At 44.9% G+C, this 18,045-nt stretch overlaps 1 protein-coding gene across 2 annotated transcripts in view; it reads right to left on the bottom strand.

The window, feature by feature from the left end:
• The window catches only part of STAB2 (stabilin 2), an 89,591-nt gene that overhangs the window by 14,658 nt on the left and 56,888 nt on the right, over positions 1-18,045 (bottom strand). For both annotated transcript variants that reach the window (XM_040596802.1, XM_040596803.1), the window contains 18 exons: positions 17,694-17,770; positions 16,037-16,162; positions 15,432-15,505; positions 13,502-13,573; positions 10,713-10,832; positions 10,208-10,255; positions 8,965-9,048; positions 8,718-8,864; positions 8,196-8,321; positions 7,758-7,817; positions 7,043-7,219; positions 6,873-6,962; positions 5,930-6,076; positions 4,647-4,703; positions 4,086-4,209; positions 2,907-3,056; positions 1,012-1,116; positions 503-610 (listed from right to left, as the gene is read on the bottom strand). In XM_040596802.1, coding sequence (XP_040452736.1) covers positions 503-610; positions 1,012-1,116; positions 2,907-3,056; positions 4,086-4,209; positions 4,647-4,703; positions 5,930-6,076; positions 6,873-6,962; positions 7,043-7,219; positions 7,758-7,817; positions 8,196-8,321; positions 8,718-8,864; positions 8,965-9,048; positions 10,208-10,255; positions 10,713-10,832; positions 13,502-13,573; positions 15,432-15,505; positions 16,037-16,162; positions 17,694-17,770 — 1,892 coding nt within the window. The remainder of the gene's footprint in view (positions 1-502; positions 611-1,011; positions 1,117-2,906; positions 3,057-4,085; positions 4,210-4,646; positions 4,704-5,929; positions 6,077-6,872; positions 6,963-7,042; positions 7,220-7,757; positions 7,818-8,195; positions 8,322-8,717; positions 8,865-8,964; positions 9,049-10,207; positions 10,256-10,712; positions 10,833-13,501; positions 13,574-15,431; positions 15,506-16,036; positions 16,163-17,693; positions 17,771-18,045) is intronic.

Genomic DNA, 18,045 nt, shown 5'->3' with positions numbered 1-18,045 from the left:
CTTGTGTGGAGGCTGTCCTTTAGGGCTCTAAAGCCCTTGTCAGGATGCCTTTAATTTAAGAGATACGGCACCACCCTGCAGGCTTCTGGCCAGGGTGACTTTGGGGGACACAAGAGACCTGGCTGAGAAAGAATGTTTCTGCAGGGGTGCTCCAGGGAACTGCCTTGCCTAAGATCATCAAAGAAAATCCTGTCAGGGAAACCTTGCTTAAAACCCTGCTGCCTCCAAACCAGCTGCTGGACAGAAGCGCCTTTCTTGCTGCTACTCCTGCTCTGTGAAACCTGGTGAAGTCAGCCACTGGCTTCAAAGCACCTGACCTGTACATATCAACAAAAACATATCTGTACATAAACAACAAAAAGTTGTTTCTTTTGCTGCTCTGTGGAAGCGTTTAGGTTTGATAGCCAGCATTTCATATGGGACAGAAGCTGCATGCGTGTGCATGCACAAGAGGTGACAACCTGCTTTCTGGTGGCAGGCTGTGGGGGGAGGGGGAGCCCACCTGTGCACGTGATCCCATCCCCGTTGTAAAATGGCTTGCACTGACACGTGTTGTTCTCAGTGCAGACAGCGTTGGCGGAGCAGCTCGGGGAACACACGGGTGGCAGAGCTGTGGGGAAGGCAGAACAGCTGGGATGAAGGTGCTATTTATATTGCAACGCCCTTGTTTCGTGCAGAAAGAAAAGCCCTCGTATCAGTCTTGCTATCTGGAAAACCTGTGAGAATATTTTGTTGACTGCTTAACTCTTGCATGACATCTTCCCTCACATAGCCCAAAGCCCCTCCACAGGGGAGGTAGGCACTCATGTTCCCATTTCACGAAGGAGGAGATGGAGGAGGTGTGTAATGGGACTTGTTCTCAGTCCAGAGCAAAGTCCTTTAGTATCCTTTGAGGGTTTCTGGTGTTTATTAACCCTTTCTCTTTCTTCTCTATGCAACCCCCCCGTTGGCTTGCAAGTGCTTTCAACCCATGGCTCCAAGCGACAGAGTGCAGTGAGAGGAGGCAGAGACCTAGCTTGGTTTCACACAGCCGGCCAGTCCATCCTGTTTCACAGAAACATCGTCCCGTTCCCGAATATCCTTCATCACACTGCCCATTGGTCTTGCACTCACAGGCTGCAAAAGGAATGCAAAAGGATCACTTACAGAGCTGCTCTTGGGGAAGGGGAAAATCTTTCTCTACTGAAACATCACCTAGACCGTCAGTTTAGACACAGTATTATCCAGCAATATTTTAAATAAGTCTAACCACGTGGGGTTTCACCATGAGGCCAGCCAAGCAGATGACCACTGTCTAAAGTGGTTGGGCAGCCTCCATCCTTGGAGATCCTGGCAGGATAAATCCTGAATAACCCGGTTTGAGCTCAGGGCTGACCCTGATTTGAGCAGGGGGTTGCACTAGGCACATCCTGAAGCCCCTTCCAGCCTCAATTATCCTGTGGTCCTATGATTTTATAACTGGCATTAGCTCAATGTGTCTCTGAAAATGAAAATGAGTATTGATCTGCATTGTGGTAGAGTAGCAAACTTCACAAAGGACTGTGGCAGGAAGGGGTTAATGGCTGAGCTGAAGACCCAGCCTGATCCTGTCCTAATGTGCAGCAGCTGCTAGGTGTGGGGAAGCCAGGGACAAGTAGGGTGTGTGGAAGAAGATCTGAGTAAGGAAGCCACAAGAGGTTAGTGAGCTGAGCTTTGCTGTAAAACATGGGTAAGTTATCTGTAATTTTTTTTTTTAAGGTTTTAGATATTTTTATGGTTAAAACCTTCAGGATTCATTTTATATATCGGCTGTTACATATTGCGCCCTGCAAGCTGAAGCATGAGGGTCTGATTTAATCTGTGTCTGATTCCCCCGCCTCTGGACCATGCAATAAGTTTCATGATTAGTTCTTTCTAAGGAATTATCGATGGCTTTCTGTTTTTAATGTAATGAGGTAGTATCCTTTCTTACTCTGTCTCTACTCCTGAAATATTGCTGTTTAAAGAGGAAAATGATGTGGGATTGGTGGAACTGGTTCTGTGAAAACCTGTCCTGGTGAAAAGGAGCTTCACCTGATGGCTTTATTTCATTTAACCTTGTTATCTAATTTTTGGCTGACATACATCAAAAAGAAGGGACTATTAAACTATTTTCCTGTTAGATACCATGATGTGGGTTTCAAACTAGCAGCTGACACAGTTTATGCTATGGTGTGCTATGAAATGGATAAATTGTAGGTAGGCGTAATCCTGAGCATTGATGTCTAGGCTTGTTTTGCCTCACTCCAAGGGTACCTAGCCTATAATCCCCCATCATGTGCCTCATGGGCGCTACAGCTGCACACAGTTACGATGGAAGAGTTAATGTTGTAGCTTCCCATCTGAAGGCTTTAAGTTGGGAAAACATTTAGGTTTAAAGGGTGATATTGATCCTGCTTCTGCCTAGTTGATATTTAAAACTACAGTGAAGTGGATTATGTGAGCAGATTCTTGGCTGCTGTCCCTTTTCACAAGCTGTCTTCATCCTAGCATCCTTTTTCTTTTCTGCAGAAGTAGTGCACGGCCTTGTCTTCCTGCAGTCCTTGAGGAACCACATTGCTAAAATGTTGTCTTAAAATTTATGGAGATAGGGGAGAAAGCTATGCTGTAGCCAAAAACACTTGTTGACGGAGGCTCTGCCTCTATTCCCTGTTACTTATGGACCATATAAGACTAGGAGGAGCCCTGCAGAGAAAGCTATGTAAGCCTCTGCCCCCTGCCTTCTCCTCCCTTCTGAGACCTTCTGCTGTCCCTCTGTGTGAGGAGGCACCAAGGAGGAATACTGGTGTTGCAAGTGGGAAGTATTTCTTGGTTTACTTAAAACCTCAATGCTGACAAAATAGTTTAGGCTTGACATGGGCATCAGTATGGAAAGGAAACAAACATACGCCTGCAGCTGGAGCCATATCTGCCTGGCAAACACAGCTCGCACGAAGTCCCGTTGAAGCCGCTGTTGCAGTGGCACTCTCCTGTCCCAGTGTACCCATCATCGCAGGAGCCGTGGTTATTGCATGGGGTCTCTGCCCCCCCTGGGCAAGCTGAAAGGTTTAAAGGGAAAAAAAAGTGGCTTTTTAGCTCAAGAGCATCTTTATTTATTGTCATGGTTTATTATTTATTTTTCTATGAAAATCCTTGAACTCAGAAATGCCTGTAAGTGCATCCCAGCTGGGACATGTAAAAGCAGCTGTGACCCTTGTGACTGCAAGCTTTGGGCTCCAAATTCCTTGATACGCTGTTACAGCTCCTCTCAGAAAGGTGTCACGGACCCTTCCAGCCCTGGCTTGTGAGTGCTGTTACCTGGCTGCTTGCTCTTTCGGACCCGTCAGTGAACGGCACTGCCCAGCCCCTGCCCAAGCCCAGCCTTGCTTGTGCATCTCCATGCGCCTGCATGCTGCCGGGGTGAGCCCAAAGGGTGGCTCAGGCTGGGCTGGCCAAAATTGCATGCAACCTGCATGTGTCTGTGCAAGCTGGCAGGGGTACGTGTCCCTCCTGGACCTGTCTGCCAGCATAGATCCTGCCCCTGCCCTGGTGAGAGCCTCAGTCCTGTTCCCCGTGGGGCTGGCGGGTGAAGGAGCACACCGTTTGTTAGTGTCTGCTAACAAACAGCTGGAGATAAAGCTTCTTAAGCTGTCTCACAGCTGTTCAGAGCTACCATTTCTGAGCTCATTCTGCAGGTATGTGCACTTGCAAGTGGCTGCGGAACCACACACTGTGTCTCTGGTGTGTCCTGGTATCACTGGTGTGAGCCTGATGCCTGTGTTGAAAGGACTTTTAGCTGGTGATGGATTGACTTGCTAGGCTTGGTGATAGCAGGGCAGTCTTTACCCTCTATAACATTCACCTAGTTTGCTGCTAGCTCCGAGTTTAAAACTTGCTATAAATGTGAAAAAGAGATTATTTGGAGAGTAAAAGCAGTAACACTTTCAGCTTTCGCAGCTGAGTTCCCCTGTCCTGCAGCTGGTGTCTCCTGACGCCCCCTTTCCCAGCTCTCCCAGTTCAGCCAGCTGGGCCCTATGCAGCATGCTTGGGTGGCCGTGGGCTGGTGGTGGGGAGGGGGGTGGTCCTACCTTGGCAGTCTGGCCCAAAGTAGCCCTTGCAGCACTTGGCCGTGTGGATGACCACAGAGCAGTTCCTACGACAGCCGCCCCTCCGCAGCCCGTAGGACTCGTACGTGCACCAGTGGATCCCTTCCTGGACATTGCATGTGCCAGCGCAGAGAGGGAGGAAAACACAGGGAGATGAGTGCCATGTGGAGGTTTGGGTTTCCCCCCATTAAATCACAGTCTCTGATGTACATCGAATCAAAATGTGACGTACACAAAACGAAGAGTGCAAGTGTGAGGCCCCCACCTTCTCTTTGATTCCTGACTTGCCAAGCACCGTTAATGAGGATGGAGGGGCTGCTCCAACGCCAGCCGAAGCACTCACTACAGTGGATTGCTGTGCGAGCCCAACAAACATCCCCTGCCACGATGCCCAGCGTCAGCTTTGTCCTTTATAGCATCACCTGTGTGTTTTCACTGTAGAGGGTTCTCTCTACATTTTTTCAAAGCAGCTTATTCTAGTTTGCTTGTGTGGAGTACAAAGAGCAGGTTAGATGGCTTAAATGCAAGATTTTAATACGTTACCTTTGGTTTTGTCCCTGGAGGGCATTTAGAATTACTGAAACAGCTAACACAATGCCCCTGTTGTACAAAATGGAAAAGAAAAAAAAGTATATTAAAACAATGGCAACAAAAGGCTATTTAACATGTACAAAAGGTGTGTTTTATGAGAGCAGCAAGTATGAACAGAGAAGAGTGTAGGCTTATGACACTTGAAAAAGATTATAAAAAACTTGGGGGAAAGAAGAGATGATTAGTTACATTATTTAGTGCCACGAAATGCAAGAAAATAGTTTTGATACCAGAATATAAGTTCTGGACGAAGAAACTTTGCTCTGGATTTAAACAAGCAGGGAAGAGATTGTGAATATTCTTCAAATGAATATTGACATGGGCTACATCAGATCTGGACGTCTAATTTGAAGTAGAGGGAAATGGTTACTTCTCGGGAAGTGCTGACCAGATCTAAGGAAATTATTTCTATTTAATTTCATTTAATAAAATCATGAAACAAAAGGTAACTTGAGCAGATGGGATACACATAAGTGTTGGTTTTATAATTGAAATATAAATTCCAATAACCTTTTTTTAGACAGACTACATGAAGGTTTTTTTTACTTCTAGGTAATTTTTTCATATATCTGAAAAAACCTGAAGTACATTTAGTCTTGAAACCACTTCAAAATGAGTTCCAAAGCCTCCTGTTTGTAGGACCCTTCAAAGTTAATGGAGAAACTTCTTCTGCACTACCAGTGCTTGTTCAGGTGTGTTAAAGGATTTTTCTGTGAAAGCGAGAGATGTGAGAGACTGAGAGCCTGGCTACCAGACCATGCAGTTCTCTGTCTTGTGTCCTTAATACCCTGTGCCACTGGGACAACAACGCTGTTCCTTTGTAACTGGGAGCTTCGCAAATGCAATCTGTATGACCAAATTCATAGTGTGAATTTGTACTAATTTAAAAGCACGATAGGAAGATCTGTCCTTGCTCAGATTTATGCTTGCATTTGTAAGGTACTGTTCTCACTGCAAACAGGGCAGGGCTGGCTGAGCTGGTCTAACTGAAACTGCTTATCCCATGTGTTGCTTAGAGTGGATTCAGGGTGTCTGCTGCATGTCTTTCCGGTGTTGTGCTGTGCTTCTTAACCTTAGCTCTGCCCAGGGCGGCAGATGAAGCCAGCTTGAAGTGGTGGGACTCAATCTCAATAGTGCTAAAGCTGCTGTAAGTGTTGCCCTGGACTCCGTGAGAACAGGGCTTGGCCCTCGGGCTGTGTCTTTGTCAGGGTGGGGGAACGAAAAAGGAGACTGACCATGAAATCCACAGTGAAAAAGCTGTCACAGCGTCCCCCCAGGCTGGGGTCTGTCAGCAGGCAGTTGATGCCGTAGGCGATGCCCCCGTCAAACTCCAGCTGCCGCTCCACTATCTTGCACTGTCTGTCGTTCAGGAAAAGGGCGCCCTGAGGGGTGGGATGGGGAGAGGTGTTTATGACAAGTCATGAGCCGCTCTTCCTTGGGGCCAGGCTGAATCCAGGGCTGGAATGGGAGCTGGGCACAATCCTCCCCCTGTAGGAATGCTCTTGGTGCAATATGGTGTGTCAAACTATCCTGTAAGTAACGTTGACAGCTGTGGGGCTGAAATCCAGTTTGGGGAGCTCTCTTGCTATAGCTGAATGCTATAACCTTGCAGATGGGCAGACCTTTTTCCTGTGAGGGACAGAGTATGCCAGCCCTATGTCCACAGGTTTACCTTATGCACATTTAGGCTTAGTCATGTTTTCAGAGGCAGATGCTCTCCAGGTATGACCTGATACATTTGCAAAGGAAAATGTGCCATTGTTCTGGCTTAACAGGCTGTGTGCATACCTGCAATCTTAGCTTGTAAGTTCTCACAAACCAGAGTTTGCAAGCAGATGCTGTGTTCCTGAGGCTTCTGCCAAATCCAGGGTCATCTTAACGGTTTTCCATTGTGTATTTCATTGCAGAAGTTAAAATGTGCTGGTATTTCAGGTTTGAAGTAACTGAGAGCTGTTTTGAACAAATAGCATCTTACAACAGAGAAAATGACAGCTCCATAGTCCTGCAAACCATCTAGTTTGCTGAATTTGTTGGGCTGGCTTCCCTGCTTTTGTGGCTGTTGGCATGGACTGGTGAAAACTGGCTGAGTTTTGGTGCCACTGACCCTTTCTGGGGTCTGCATGAGTGGATCTCGTAGCTAGGGCAAGGGGTATGTGTGCTGGCAGGGTGAACACTTACAATCTCTCTGTTATCCCCACAGCTAACGCTGAGGTTGGAGCCCTGCAGGGTCTTCAATGATGTGGAGCGGGGGAGCTCGTAGGCTAGCACCTGGGAAGGAAACGGGAGATGCACATGTCTGGGCTTGCGTGACTTGGACATGGCAATGCTCCTAAAAAGCGAGGGCTTACCGCAGCATCACGGACAATGTGGAATTTGAGGTACTGCACCAGTTTGTCAGTGTTGGACTTCTTGAAGAGGAAGTCCTGCTGCTCCTGTGGCAGCCCACGGATGGCTGCATCTGTCGGCCAGAAAAGCGTGACAGGTTTGTGAATAGGATCGTTGATCAGCCCAAGCAGGTTGTTTTTCTGTAACGTACCAAAAATTGCAGTGGAAGATTAATGCTCCATCTAAAATGATGTTGGCCTCACGGGGTGGATGTGTGGTGTAACTGGGATGCAGTGGCCTGTGGGCTGCCCGGCCACCGGCCTGAAAATACCATGACTTCAAAAACCAGGTGCCTGACTTGAGTTGCCCAAGCTGAGCTGTGTGACTGAATTCTCAGTAGTTCTTTATAACCTAGGGCTTCCCACTGAAACCCAGGCTGATGGCCCAGCTTTGGGCTCAAAAAGTCATACTTGGGTTAAACCTTGGCCATGTAATATGATATACAGTAGGATGGCGCTGAGTGGTGAGAGGAAAGGTGGCTGTGAATCTGCTTGACATCCTCCCACCTCTGGGAGAGGGACCACGTGGTGACCAGGGCTGTTGGGTACTGTGTTGCGAGCCCTTTGGCTCCACTGAACACCATTCTGCCAGTGATGCTGTGTGCCATGTCTGTGCTTTCGTCTTTCAAAAAAGGGTTTAAATCCCTTGCCCAATGGCTGCTGTCTCTTGTGTTCTTACCTCTAGCAAACTGCTAAACAGTATGTATCCGTGTTTGGCTGCAACCATTTTAAGGCTTTCCTACAAAGAAAAGAATTTCAGTAATTTATCTAATAAATACATTACATGGGTATTTAAAAAGCAGATATTAGCTTGCTTTCCCCTGAAAGTCACTTCTTGTTATGAAATCAAAGCCACTGTAAAAGCCCTGTGCAGAAGTCCTCTTATGCTGTTTTTACTATAGTTGTAATTCCTGAATGAACTTTAAATATAACATTATTATGTTATATTATGCATATATATGCATATATAATATGTTATATTGTTATGCAGTGTCACATGTTGTTTGTATAAGGTCTTTTTAGTATCACTTTTTTTTTTGTGACTTTCATATTTTATATATCTAAGAGTAACTGTGGAAAAGCCCCTGGGCTGAGAATGGCAATGAGCTGCACGTACCTTCTTAAGTGGGAAATCCTGCATATGTGATGGGACCAGAATTTGATTTATGACATGGATCACACCATTTGTGCCCACAGCATCGCTGAGTAGAATTTCAGCTTTGTTGTTCAAGATCAGTGAGTTCTGGAAAGGCAACAAAAACACTTTTCCTGTGGAACCTTGTGGGAGAGTGAGGCGGATGCCAAATTTCCTTGACATGGTGAGCCTGGATCACCCTTTCTTTTCAGCGAACAGTAGCTTCAGTTTTAATAAGTTGTTCTTTGCTTTTCCAAACTCTCATCATGCTCATGAAACCAGTCTGAGCAGAAAACAGTATGTCAAAGCAAGGGCTGTACAACTCCACTCCTGGCATAGTAGATAAATGCTGAACAGTTCAGCTGAATGGGCAACCTTCTTTTAATGCTATTTATTTCTTTTTGTGCATTGGAGGAGGCGTGGGAACCATTCAGCTTTTAAAAGAAGCTGAATGAGAGCAGACTGTGTTATTATTCTGTCCCCTGCCGCCTCATGCTCTGTTACCTGGGAGTAGCTGATGTGTATTGGGTCCCCCTGGAGAGAGGTGATGTTGGTGATCGTGGTCAGGTCGTTGTACAATAGACTGGCACAACCCACCATATGGTACCGGAGGACCTGAGCCATCATTCCTTTGGCAATCCAGTCCTTGACCTGCAGCAGAAAGAGGAGGAGTTGAGAAGCAGTTGACTAAGGCAACTGAATCCCAAACCTCACAGTCAGCTTACCAAGAACTTCTGCCCTTCTTACTTACTCGTGGGTCACTGTTTAGTACGTCCGTGCGAGGTACGAACAGTGTGAAGGGCCCAGGGCCTGCAATATCTCTGATAGACAAGGCCTGCCAAATTTAAGAGGACAAAGCAGCAATTAGTTGTTAATGTCTGCCACCCAGCAGTGGGGACAGCCCTGCTGTGTGGGTGGTGGTGCTTGCAGCCCTGTCGCTGCGGTGCATTGGGTTCCCTTCCATGCAGTGCAAGGGTGAGAGAAACCCTCTTGTACGGCGTAGAGGTTTCTTCCTAGCCCTGTCTGTCACCTCTGCCTACAGGTATGAACCGGAAGATTTTTCTCTCTTCTTTCAGCTTGTAGCCAAATCTCTGTTTCTTCTGCAGTAATGAAGAGAAGAGGGAAAGCTTGCAACAAACGTTAAGCATAGGGAGATGGGGAGGGCTATTCCCTCCTGGGCTAGCGAGGATGAACAAACTTTCATCTCTAGAAAGGCAAGAGTGGATAATATGCATGTGTTTGTACAGGCATTTAGCTGTTACGTGGTTGCTTGTGTCTATGAGTACATTAGTTACTATTGGAGGTACAAATGGACCCAGGGTATTGCTGGCACTTTGCAGTGACCATGGACAAACTGAAATAAGAAGAGAGCTCTGCTCAAGTGAGAGGAAGCCATCCACCTACCATGTAGCAGAATGGAAGCTAGAATAGGAGTCTTTGAACTAGCAAACCAGTGTACAGATTCGTGCTGCCCTGAGGCTCGTGGTAAACTGAGAATTACTATCGCCAGTCTCCAAAAAGGCAGTGGGAACCGGTGGCGCGCACTGGCCATCTAGCAACACACACAGCATCCCGCAATGCTTCAGAGGAGCGACTGAAAACAGCATCACAGTTTGGAAATGCAGTAAGGCTAGCAGAAGAGTGGTATTTGCTCACATCAGGCTTCATGTGAGGTGTGTTGGCAGATCTCGGACTGAATGGGTGAGCGCCTCAGTTTTATGCCTTGTCTGGAGGCCCTACATTTCCCTGGGATCTTGATGTGATCATTAATACTCTGGAGGTTTTAATGGCAGTTAATAGTTTAAATTAGTGTCTCCAGTGTTAGTGACAGGTAATCTAAATTCAGTCCCAATTAAGTTGATGGTTGTTGGTACATGCCAGATGCTCCTTGTCCCACTATGTCCTTGAGGAAAAAACAAGAAAAAAAAGAAAAAAAAAAAAAAGAGGGGACCCCCTCCCTCCACTCCAGATCAACCCACTTAACCTTTTCTTACCTCTAAGTGGAAATAAAACCTAGATGTGTTGGAGTCTCTAAGAAGTTCCTGCAATCAAGAACAAGACTTTGTAATGGTGCTGCAAATGTGAGGCCAATATCGGTGGAGTGCAAACAAATGCAGCACTCGGACAAGGTAGGGAATTCTTGGTTTGGAATAAATGCGGCCCATCTGCATTGCTTCTGTTCTATTCTTGCATTGCTTTATCAAAGAACAGGCTGCTTTGAAACCTAAAAATACCAGTATTAACTCCCTAGCACTGCAGTAATGATTGTCTATCAGTTGAGTGATGGGAGATTGTTTTGGGTTTTTTTGAAGGCAGGTAAGGTTATCTTGCGGCATCCTGTTCCTATTCCTGGTTTCTTGGGTTGGGATTATTTCAAATCTTGAGGTAGATTTTCCAATTTGTCCAAAAAACCTGCCTGACATTTTTCAAGACATGATCACTGTATTAAATAACTATCTGAACAAAAATAAGGGACAGCCAACACATGCAGCACTTTACCTGGAAGATATTTCCCCGGCACTTAAATCCATCCCCAATGTAGTTATGTTTGCAGGTGCAGGTCCTTTCTGTCAGCTCGGTGTCATTACAGATGGCAAATTCACTGCAGCCTCCATTATTCTTGTAAGATCAACATTTAGAATATTTAATTTCTTCATTGCTAGGTGTACAAACCATTTCTAGTTCATCACTTTTTTCCCATGGATATAGCTTAGAAAGACTTCATCCCAACAGCTTTTTCAAACCACATCTTACTGGAACTCCTGACGATATATACTTTCTTGCAAACACTAAAGAACATTTAAGGTATTTAAGAAATAATTCTCCTTTTATGCAGAGGATGTAGTTTTGATTCTCTCCTTATATTTTCTGTTCATGGTGCTATAAGGATCCAAAATATTTCCATGCAAGTTTCACTCTAGACTCTAGTGATAAGTCTTAGCTGCTCCGCTGAAGCAGCATTGACTGAAACTGAAGGAAGGGAACTAGTTACAGCTGTGAATCACTTCCGTGGTGCCAGCAAAGGACTGTCTATTGTTCTTTGTCTGTCTGATGGCCCAGGCCAGCTGGAATGGTGACCTACCACATGTGCTTTCCCCTAAAACATCTCCTATCTGCCCCTGAGCCCACCACCAGCACAACTTTAGGCTTGGAGCAGCAGATGTACCTTGCCCAGCTGCCTGCCTCCAGGAAGCTCCCTAAGGGGAGGTGTTCCTCATCCAGGAGCAGTGTGCTGGGATTCAGAGCTCTACTCAGACACAGGTGGGTGCTCCTCATTTAGCACCTCAGTTTGCAAATAAGTTTCTATCCTGGATTTGAGGGCAAACCTGGAAAAACTAAGAAGTGGTCTTGTTTTCTTTCCCTGTGCTTGTTTCATGGTGTCCTTTCTGTTGCTGGTCATCTCGGGGGTTCTTTCCCATGGGCCGTGAGTGGGACCACAGCTCCTTTGGGAGCTACCAGCGGGGCCTGCCTTGACAGACCACAGGGAGCCCTGGCTGTAAGTGGTGGGTTGGGGTGCACTTGCTCTTTATTTGGCTACTTTTGGTGGACTGTTGGCAATCTTAGCTTTATCATGACTTCTTGTGAAGCTTTGCTGCCCAGATGTTTGGCTACTGTGAATCTCGATTAGCCTCTGTCCCGACATTTACACTTCTCAAGACTATTTTTTTTATTTTTTTATATATAATTAGCCTGGTATAATTAGTCAAAGTGGAAGCAGAACTGCTGGAACAAGGCACAGGAAAAAGCAAAAGCATACAAAACTATGGGAAGCAGTGGCTCATAGCTTTGAGCTCCCCTTCCTCCAGCTTCTGGTTTTGCCCTTGCTCTTTCATGTCTGCAATCATTCAAGCTTAGAGAAAGTCTGTTGACAGGCCAGGCTGGAAAGGTGAGAATTATTGTCACTGTGCATGAAGCAGAAAGGACTCATGCACACAGGAGGGTGGCTGTGTCCCTGCTGCTGCTTGCCAGGAAGCAGAGCAATGTGGCTGGTGCAGAGAACCACGCTGATTGCAAATATGTGGCTAGTTTTGCATCACCTAGCTCACATACCAGAGATGTGGCTAATTCTTGGCCTGCAGTGATAAGTGAGGGACAGAATGAGGAATGCCACGGGAAGTCCTGGGTTGTGTGTTATGGAAGGAAACAGTTTACGTGAAGAATGAGTTTTAGTTTGGTTTTAGTTGTTTTGGGTTTTTTAACCTCTCCATCAAGAAAAGGTGATAGGTTTTCATCCTCCCACCCATCTCCTCTGTTTCACTGTTCACTAACCTGCCTCTGCTGCAGCTTGCGGTGTTGCTATCCTGTACGATGCATCTTGCAGGGATGTGTTTGGGATGCAGCCTACGTGTGGCTGTAGAGTCTGTGACGCTCTGCTCTTTGCTCTGTGGGAGCTCTGCCATAGGTGAGCCTGTAGGCTGGGGCCTTTGCTGGAAACATCTACTCCAGGGATGCCCAGGCTCCTGAGTAACTTTGTCCCAACATGGATTTCAGTGGTAATGACCCAGCAATGTGAGGGTTGGTAGTCTGATTAGGCTAGAAAAATTTCTGACTGAGAAGGGGATGTGTATGCTGACACTCGATCATTTCTCTTGTTCAAACTGCACAGGTAAGGTCCCAAATCACACCAGAGGACTTAATGACAGAAGAATGTGAAAAATAAACAGGTGTTTTGATCTACCATAGACTATTATCTTTTGTTCCCAATCACCTGGCTCCTAGAAGAGCTAGAAGTGGCCCCTGAGCATCGACAACCTGAACTATAGGATTTTTTTTTGGTTTTTTGGTCATTACAGTAATATGTAGTAGATCACACTTCTCTTTCTTGTCATTTGAACTAAGCTCTTAAGTTGTCTTACCTAGAAACTGTGTTTTTTATTATTTTTTAGTAGTAATTTAAATACTGGTAAGCCCTCTGTGTCCCAAACACAAATTCAGTGGCTTTTTGTATGAACTCTAGCAATGACAAAAGATTTGCTCAGAAGATATGATTTACATTTTACCACCACAGACTAGCGTCGGTTTCTCTAGATCTGAAGTGGGTTTTTTAAGACTCAGTGATGAGTCCAGGCCCTCACTTATGTCATGTCCAGGCTGTGGTCCAGGAAAAACCCTTATTGCATACTTAAACTTCTAAAACAGTGACAGCACTAAAACATGTACTAATCCAAACATATTTAAAAGCTAGCTAAGTTAACAGGAGTTGATTCTGGGCATATCTGACTTAGTTTTGAATGGCTAAAACCCCCAAAAGTATAATGATTATAACAAGACCTTAAACGGATACTTACTTGTGAGCACAGACTAATGTATGTGCATTTTTTACCATCTCCAGAGTATCCCTTCAAGCAATTGCATACTGCCTACAAAGCAAAACCAGAAAATATTAATGCATGGAAAGATGTTTGATTTTTTTTTCAGCACAGTTATATTTAATTTATGTATTTTCCAGATTATTTCATAGTGATGTGGTATACAGTTTATTAAGCTAAAAGTACATCTTGTCTCCTGCAGCAGTTTTTTAGCTAGCATGAGCAACCATAGAGCGAGACTGGGGAATGATTGGGGAATTCCAAGAGGCTCTGTCTGCTCTTTCCCTATCTATCCATCTCTCACCTCTCCTCTGCTGTGCTGGTCATTTGAAGTGACCCCTTTGATATCTGCACATGTTCATTTTGCTAGCAAAGCAGGCTAAACACCTGATTTGTTTCCACCATTTTATTTGCATATGTTGGTGACCCTGCTCTTCTCTTCCTTTCTCCTGTTTTTTTTGGTTTTTTTTATGTTGGGTTTTTTTTTTTTTTTGGATGAAACATATCTCCAAAACATGCTTGGAATTGTGTCCTGATTTTACTGACAGATTCCCATGCAGCAGTAATATACTTGACACTTCGGTCACAATTACTCTGTTTTGCACTTGCAGTTATCACGAAGATGAAAAATTAACATGCTTGCAAGGAAATGACTTATCTTCCTCTCCAGTTCAGTGCTTAATGTTTCTCAATTTAGAATTCACATTTAATATGTAGGAGACTGAAAATTCAAGGAGATTTCTGCAGCAGAAATAAAACTGTTAGGCAGTGTAATAGCAGTTTTTTATGTACCTGGATGATTGAAAGCCCTACAGAAAGCAGACACATTTCTGTCCTGTAAGTTTCCCTCTGCAGCGCTGAGATTTTGTAGTGGAGGTTGTTATTGCTCCGATGGGTGAGGAAGTGGGTAAGGAAGGATAAATAATCATGTCGTAGCTACTAGTTCTATCCCCAGTGAGGGTGCATGGAAGAAAATAGCCATCATCTGTCTTGTCTGGAGGGATGGGAAAAGAGGTAAGTGGCTCTGTGCTCCCCCCAGAAATGTACTGACTTGCAAATGACAGTCAAGGCAAAGAGTTAATTGATCAATACTGGCAAAAAGGGCTGGTGGGGTTATTGCCCCTCCTGTCCCTGGACATCTGGAAGGCAGGAGGTGGCCTATGACTCCTGCTCTGTTTCCTATGTTGTTCCTGAAGAAAAACTGTTGTGCAGTTGCAGGATTACAGTGCTCCCAATAGGTAATATGAAACTATAAGGGGATGGTAAGAAGTGCTTCAACCAGGGAGTTCAGCTTCTTCTGAAACTGTTAGAAAAATAGAAACACTAATCTGTGCTGCTTCATTGCCCTGGCCAATTTGCTTCTCCTTTGCCCCCCTTGCCCTTTCATGCTTCTTTCTCCTTAGAGAGTATGCGGTGCTTCTGCACTGGAGGTGCTGAGCAGCAGAGGAGCGCGTGGATGCCGATGCGCTGTAAGCCCTGTAGGAGGGCTATGACTCAGGACGTTTTGTTTCCTTGTGAATACATTTGAGCTATGCTGGGAGAAGGGCTAGTCTGTAACAGATTTTTTCCATGGACAGTTTCTATAACAATAAAAGAAACACTATCTGGCAATACTTTCAAACTGACATGTTTACACATCAAAGCCTCCCAAAGGAGAAAAACAACCACCTGAAATAGCAAAACACCGCTTTCCTCTGCAGTTTTGGATCTCTTTTACTGAAATTAACTTTTTCATTTTTGTCCATATTCCCCTTCAAATACCTTTTTGAGGGAAGCATATGCTTTTTCAGAATTTCTGTTATGGAATCCACTTTTCCATTTAAAAATAAAGCTGAGATGGGGAAATGTTTCTTTACGCAACTCTAAACACTTGGCCAGTCTTATTTTTCTGCACTGAAAAAGTACTCACTTGATTTGGCCCAGTCTGTGTGCATTCTGCATTTCTATCGCATCCACCGTTGTTCTCCAGACAAGGGTTGATTTCTTTGTAAAACAGAAACATTATAATAAAAAGGGGCTTCTGGAAACCCAAGAAGGGAGAATTTTAAGTAAAGCATACTAGGAATGCAGATGTATGCCAACTGCGAATCAATGGAACTCATTCCCTTAGCTACTTAATACTTTAGTCTAGGTCTCATAGTTGTCTTGGTAAAGGCTAAAACTGCCACCTGCACTTCTAAAACCATACCTAGGGAGGCATGGCACATCGATGTCCAAAAGTCTTAAAAGTTTGCAATGATCAGAGGAGTGTGAGTGTATCAACCTGCTGAAGATGGGGCTATCCTTGTCGAGAGGTAGATCTTTAGTAAGCTTTGGTGTCACACCACGCTGCTGTAGCTGCATGGTTTGCCAAGTAGTATCGACCATGTAGCTGGTAGAGATGCCTCTGGCATCAGGGTCTATAGTATCGGGAAACTGCACTTCTGGGTCATTGCGGAAGAGGGATCTTCCATCTACAGGAAAACTCACTCCTGTAATTTCCTCTGTGATACATGAGACATTGCACATGCTTACCGATGCAGACTATTCCGTCCCCGGTGTAGCCAGCATTGCAGATGCACACTCTGTTGCCAGGTGTTGTTCTTCTGCATTCTGCCTTGGCAGAACAGCCACCGTTGCTGGTCTTGCAAGCATCAATAGCTGAACAGTGACAACAGCCCAGATTAAACCAGCGTGCTTAAATGGCTTTTCACTTTTTAGGTTAAGCTGTCTCTGTGTTTTAAAAGGATTTGCTAACATTTTCTGAACATAGAATCTTTCTGATTTAAGAGGCCATAAACTTCGTTAGTGCCAGATATTTAATACATCTGATTACAAGAGGGAAACTTGAGAAGATGTTTCTACTCTAGAAGATAAGAATTCATCCAGGACTGACTTTCAATAACTTCCCATCTTCTGATTCTCCCTGTTCCAACCAAGCACCAGAAAAGGGACCTTCACATTCTTCTCTAAATGGCTATTTGGAGCTTTACCTTAGCTTGCCTTTTTCTGCACACAGATCATATGCCTTTTCTTGCAGAAGGTCTAGAGTGTAATACCACCTGGCCCTCCTGTGACAAAAAGTCCTGGTTGTTACTCAGCTGGATGCTTGTGCCATTTCTCCAACTCTGGATGAGTCAGAGGCTTGCAAATCGAGTTTGCTTGGGCTACCCTGAGAGCAGGGACAGAGCCTTTTCTGATCTTCAGTGTGAATCAAATCAGCCCAGTCGTTGCTTTAGGTTTTGTCTCAAATGACCTCAAATTGCTGTTTCAGCAGCTGTAACAGCCAGACTGGGGACATGACTTGTCCTGTGACTAGTTTCCCCCAGGAATCCTCTACAGGGGAATAAGTGTGAGTTCAGAGCCACTATGTGTGACCTGTGTCACCCAGCTCTTCCTGCACACGGGGAATTTCCCAGCAGTGGAGTAAAATGAATTTGATTGATTTGTGCCAAAAGAGAAAATGAAAGCAGCCAGAGTAAGAGTGCTAAAATCTTGGACTAGGACCTTGCCAGCCATTGTGAGTAGACAAATATGCTTCTGTTCCCAGAAGCCTTACTTTAATCAGTTAAGGATTAAGTAAAGCAACTGTAAAATTAATTACAATTACTGTAGCCAGAAACAGCCTATTTCATAAGTCTGGATATGCCAGACTCTTGGAGGGACACCTAGGACAAGCTGCTACTGCCCCTTTCCGAGGGTCTCTCCGATCTCTCTGGTCTGAAGAAACTGATTACCTCCCCAGAAATCTGTGCAAGTTCAGAAAGCTGAGGAAATTGTAGGGCTATACAGCTTCCAATAGCTGGAGGTGTTATTGTATCCTGAATTGGTCTGTCTTTGCTGGCCTTTGTTGGGAAAAGGAGTAAAAGTCATAATCTGGGTTTCATTACTGTGCAAACAACAGGGCCTGGGTTGTGCACGGCGTGTTCCCTTTTCTCTGGTCTCCCCTAGCACAATGCCTCGCAGCTTGGGGATTTTGAGCCCTTTGTTTGCTATGGGTCCACACCTGTTGGGTTCTTACTCGTTTTGAGCAAACTGGCAGCAGTTCCTGGTTTTTAGGTATGTCTAGGGAAGTGCTCATCTCTCACCAGCTCCAGCGTGACCAGAGTGCTTCAACCATATTAGTTGGTTTTTTTTTGGTTTCTTTTCTTTTTTTTTTTTTAAAAAAAAGGGAAGAAAAAAGTTCACTTGCCTGTGCAGAACGTGCCATTGCCCTCAAACCCAGCTGCACACTTGCAATAGGCAGTGCCATTTGATAGGAGAAGGCAGCTAAAGAAGTAGAAGGAGGGAGATGACATGTAAAGAAGAACAGAAATGAAAAAAAGTAGTTAGGTCTCCTGTACAGCCCTTGTTTTTGTGCATTATTCTGAGGGTAATGTCGCATAGAAATAACAAGGCATTTAACCACACAGCATGATGTGGTTACAACCATAAAAATGAACCTAGTTGGACCAAGCTTTCCAAATTCATCTTGGATGCATTATTTTAAGTATTAAAAATGCACGCTTTGGTCATCAGGCATCTTAGTTTCTCTTGCAGAACTC

This window comes from Falco naumanni, chromosome 5 (assembly GCF_017639655.2).
Source record: "Falco naumanni isolate bFalNau1 chromosome 5, bFalNau1.pat, whole genome shotgun sequence".
Taxonomy (NCBI): domain Eukaryota; kingdom Metazoa; phylum Chordata; class Aves; order Falconiformes; family Falconidae; genus Falco; species Falco naumanni.
Note: the sequence above shows the minus strand (reverse complement) of the source record. Positions and strands in the feature narration are given on the sequence as shown.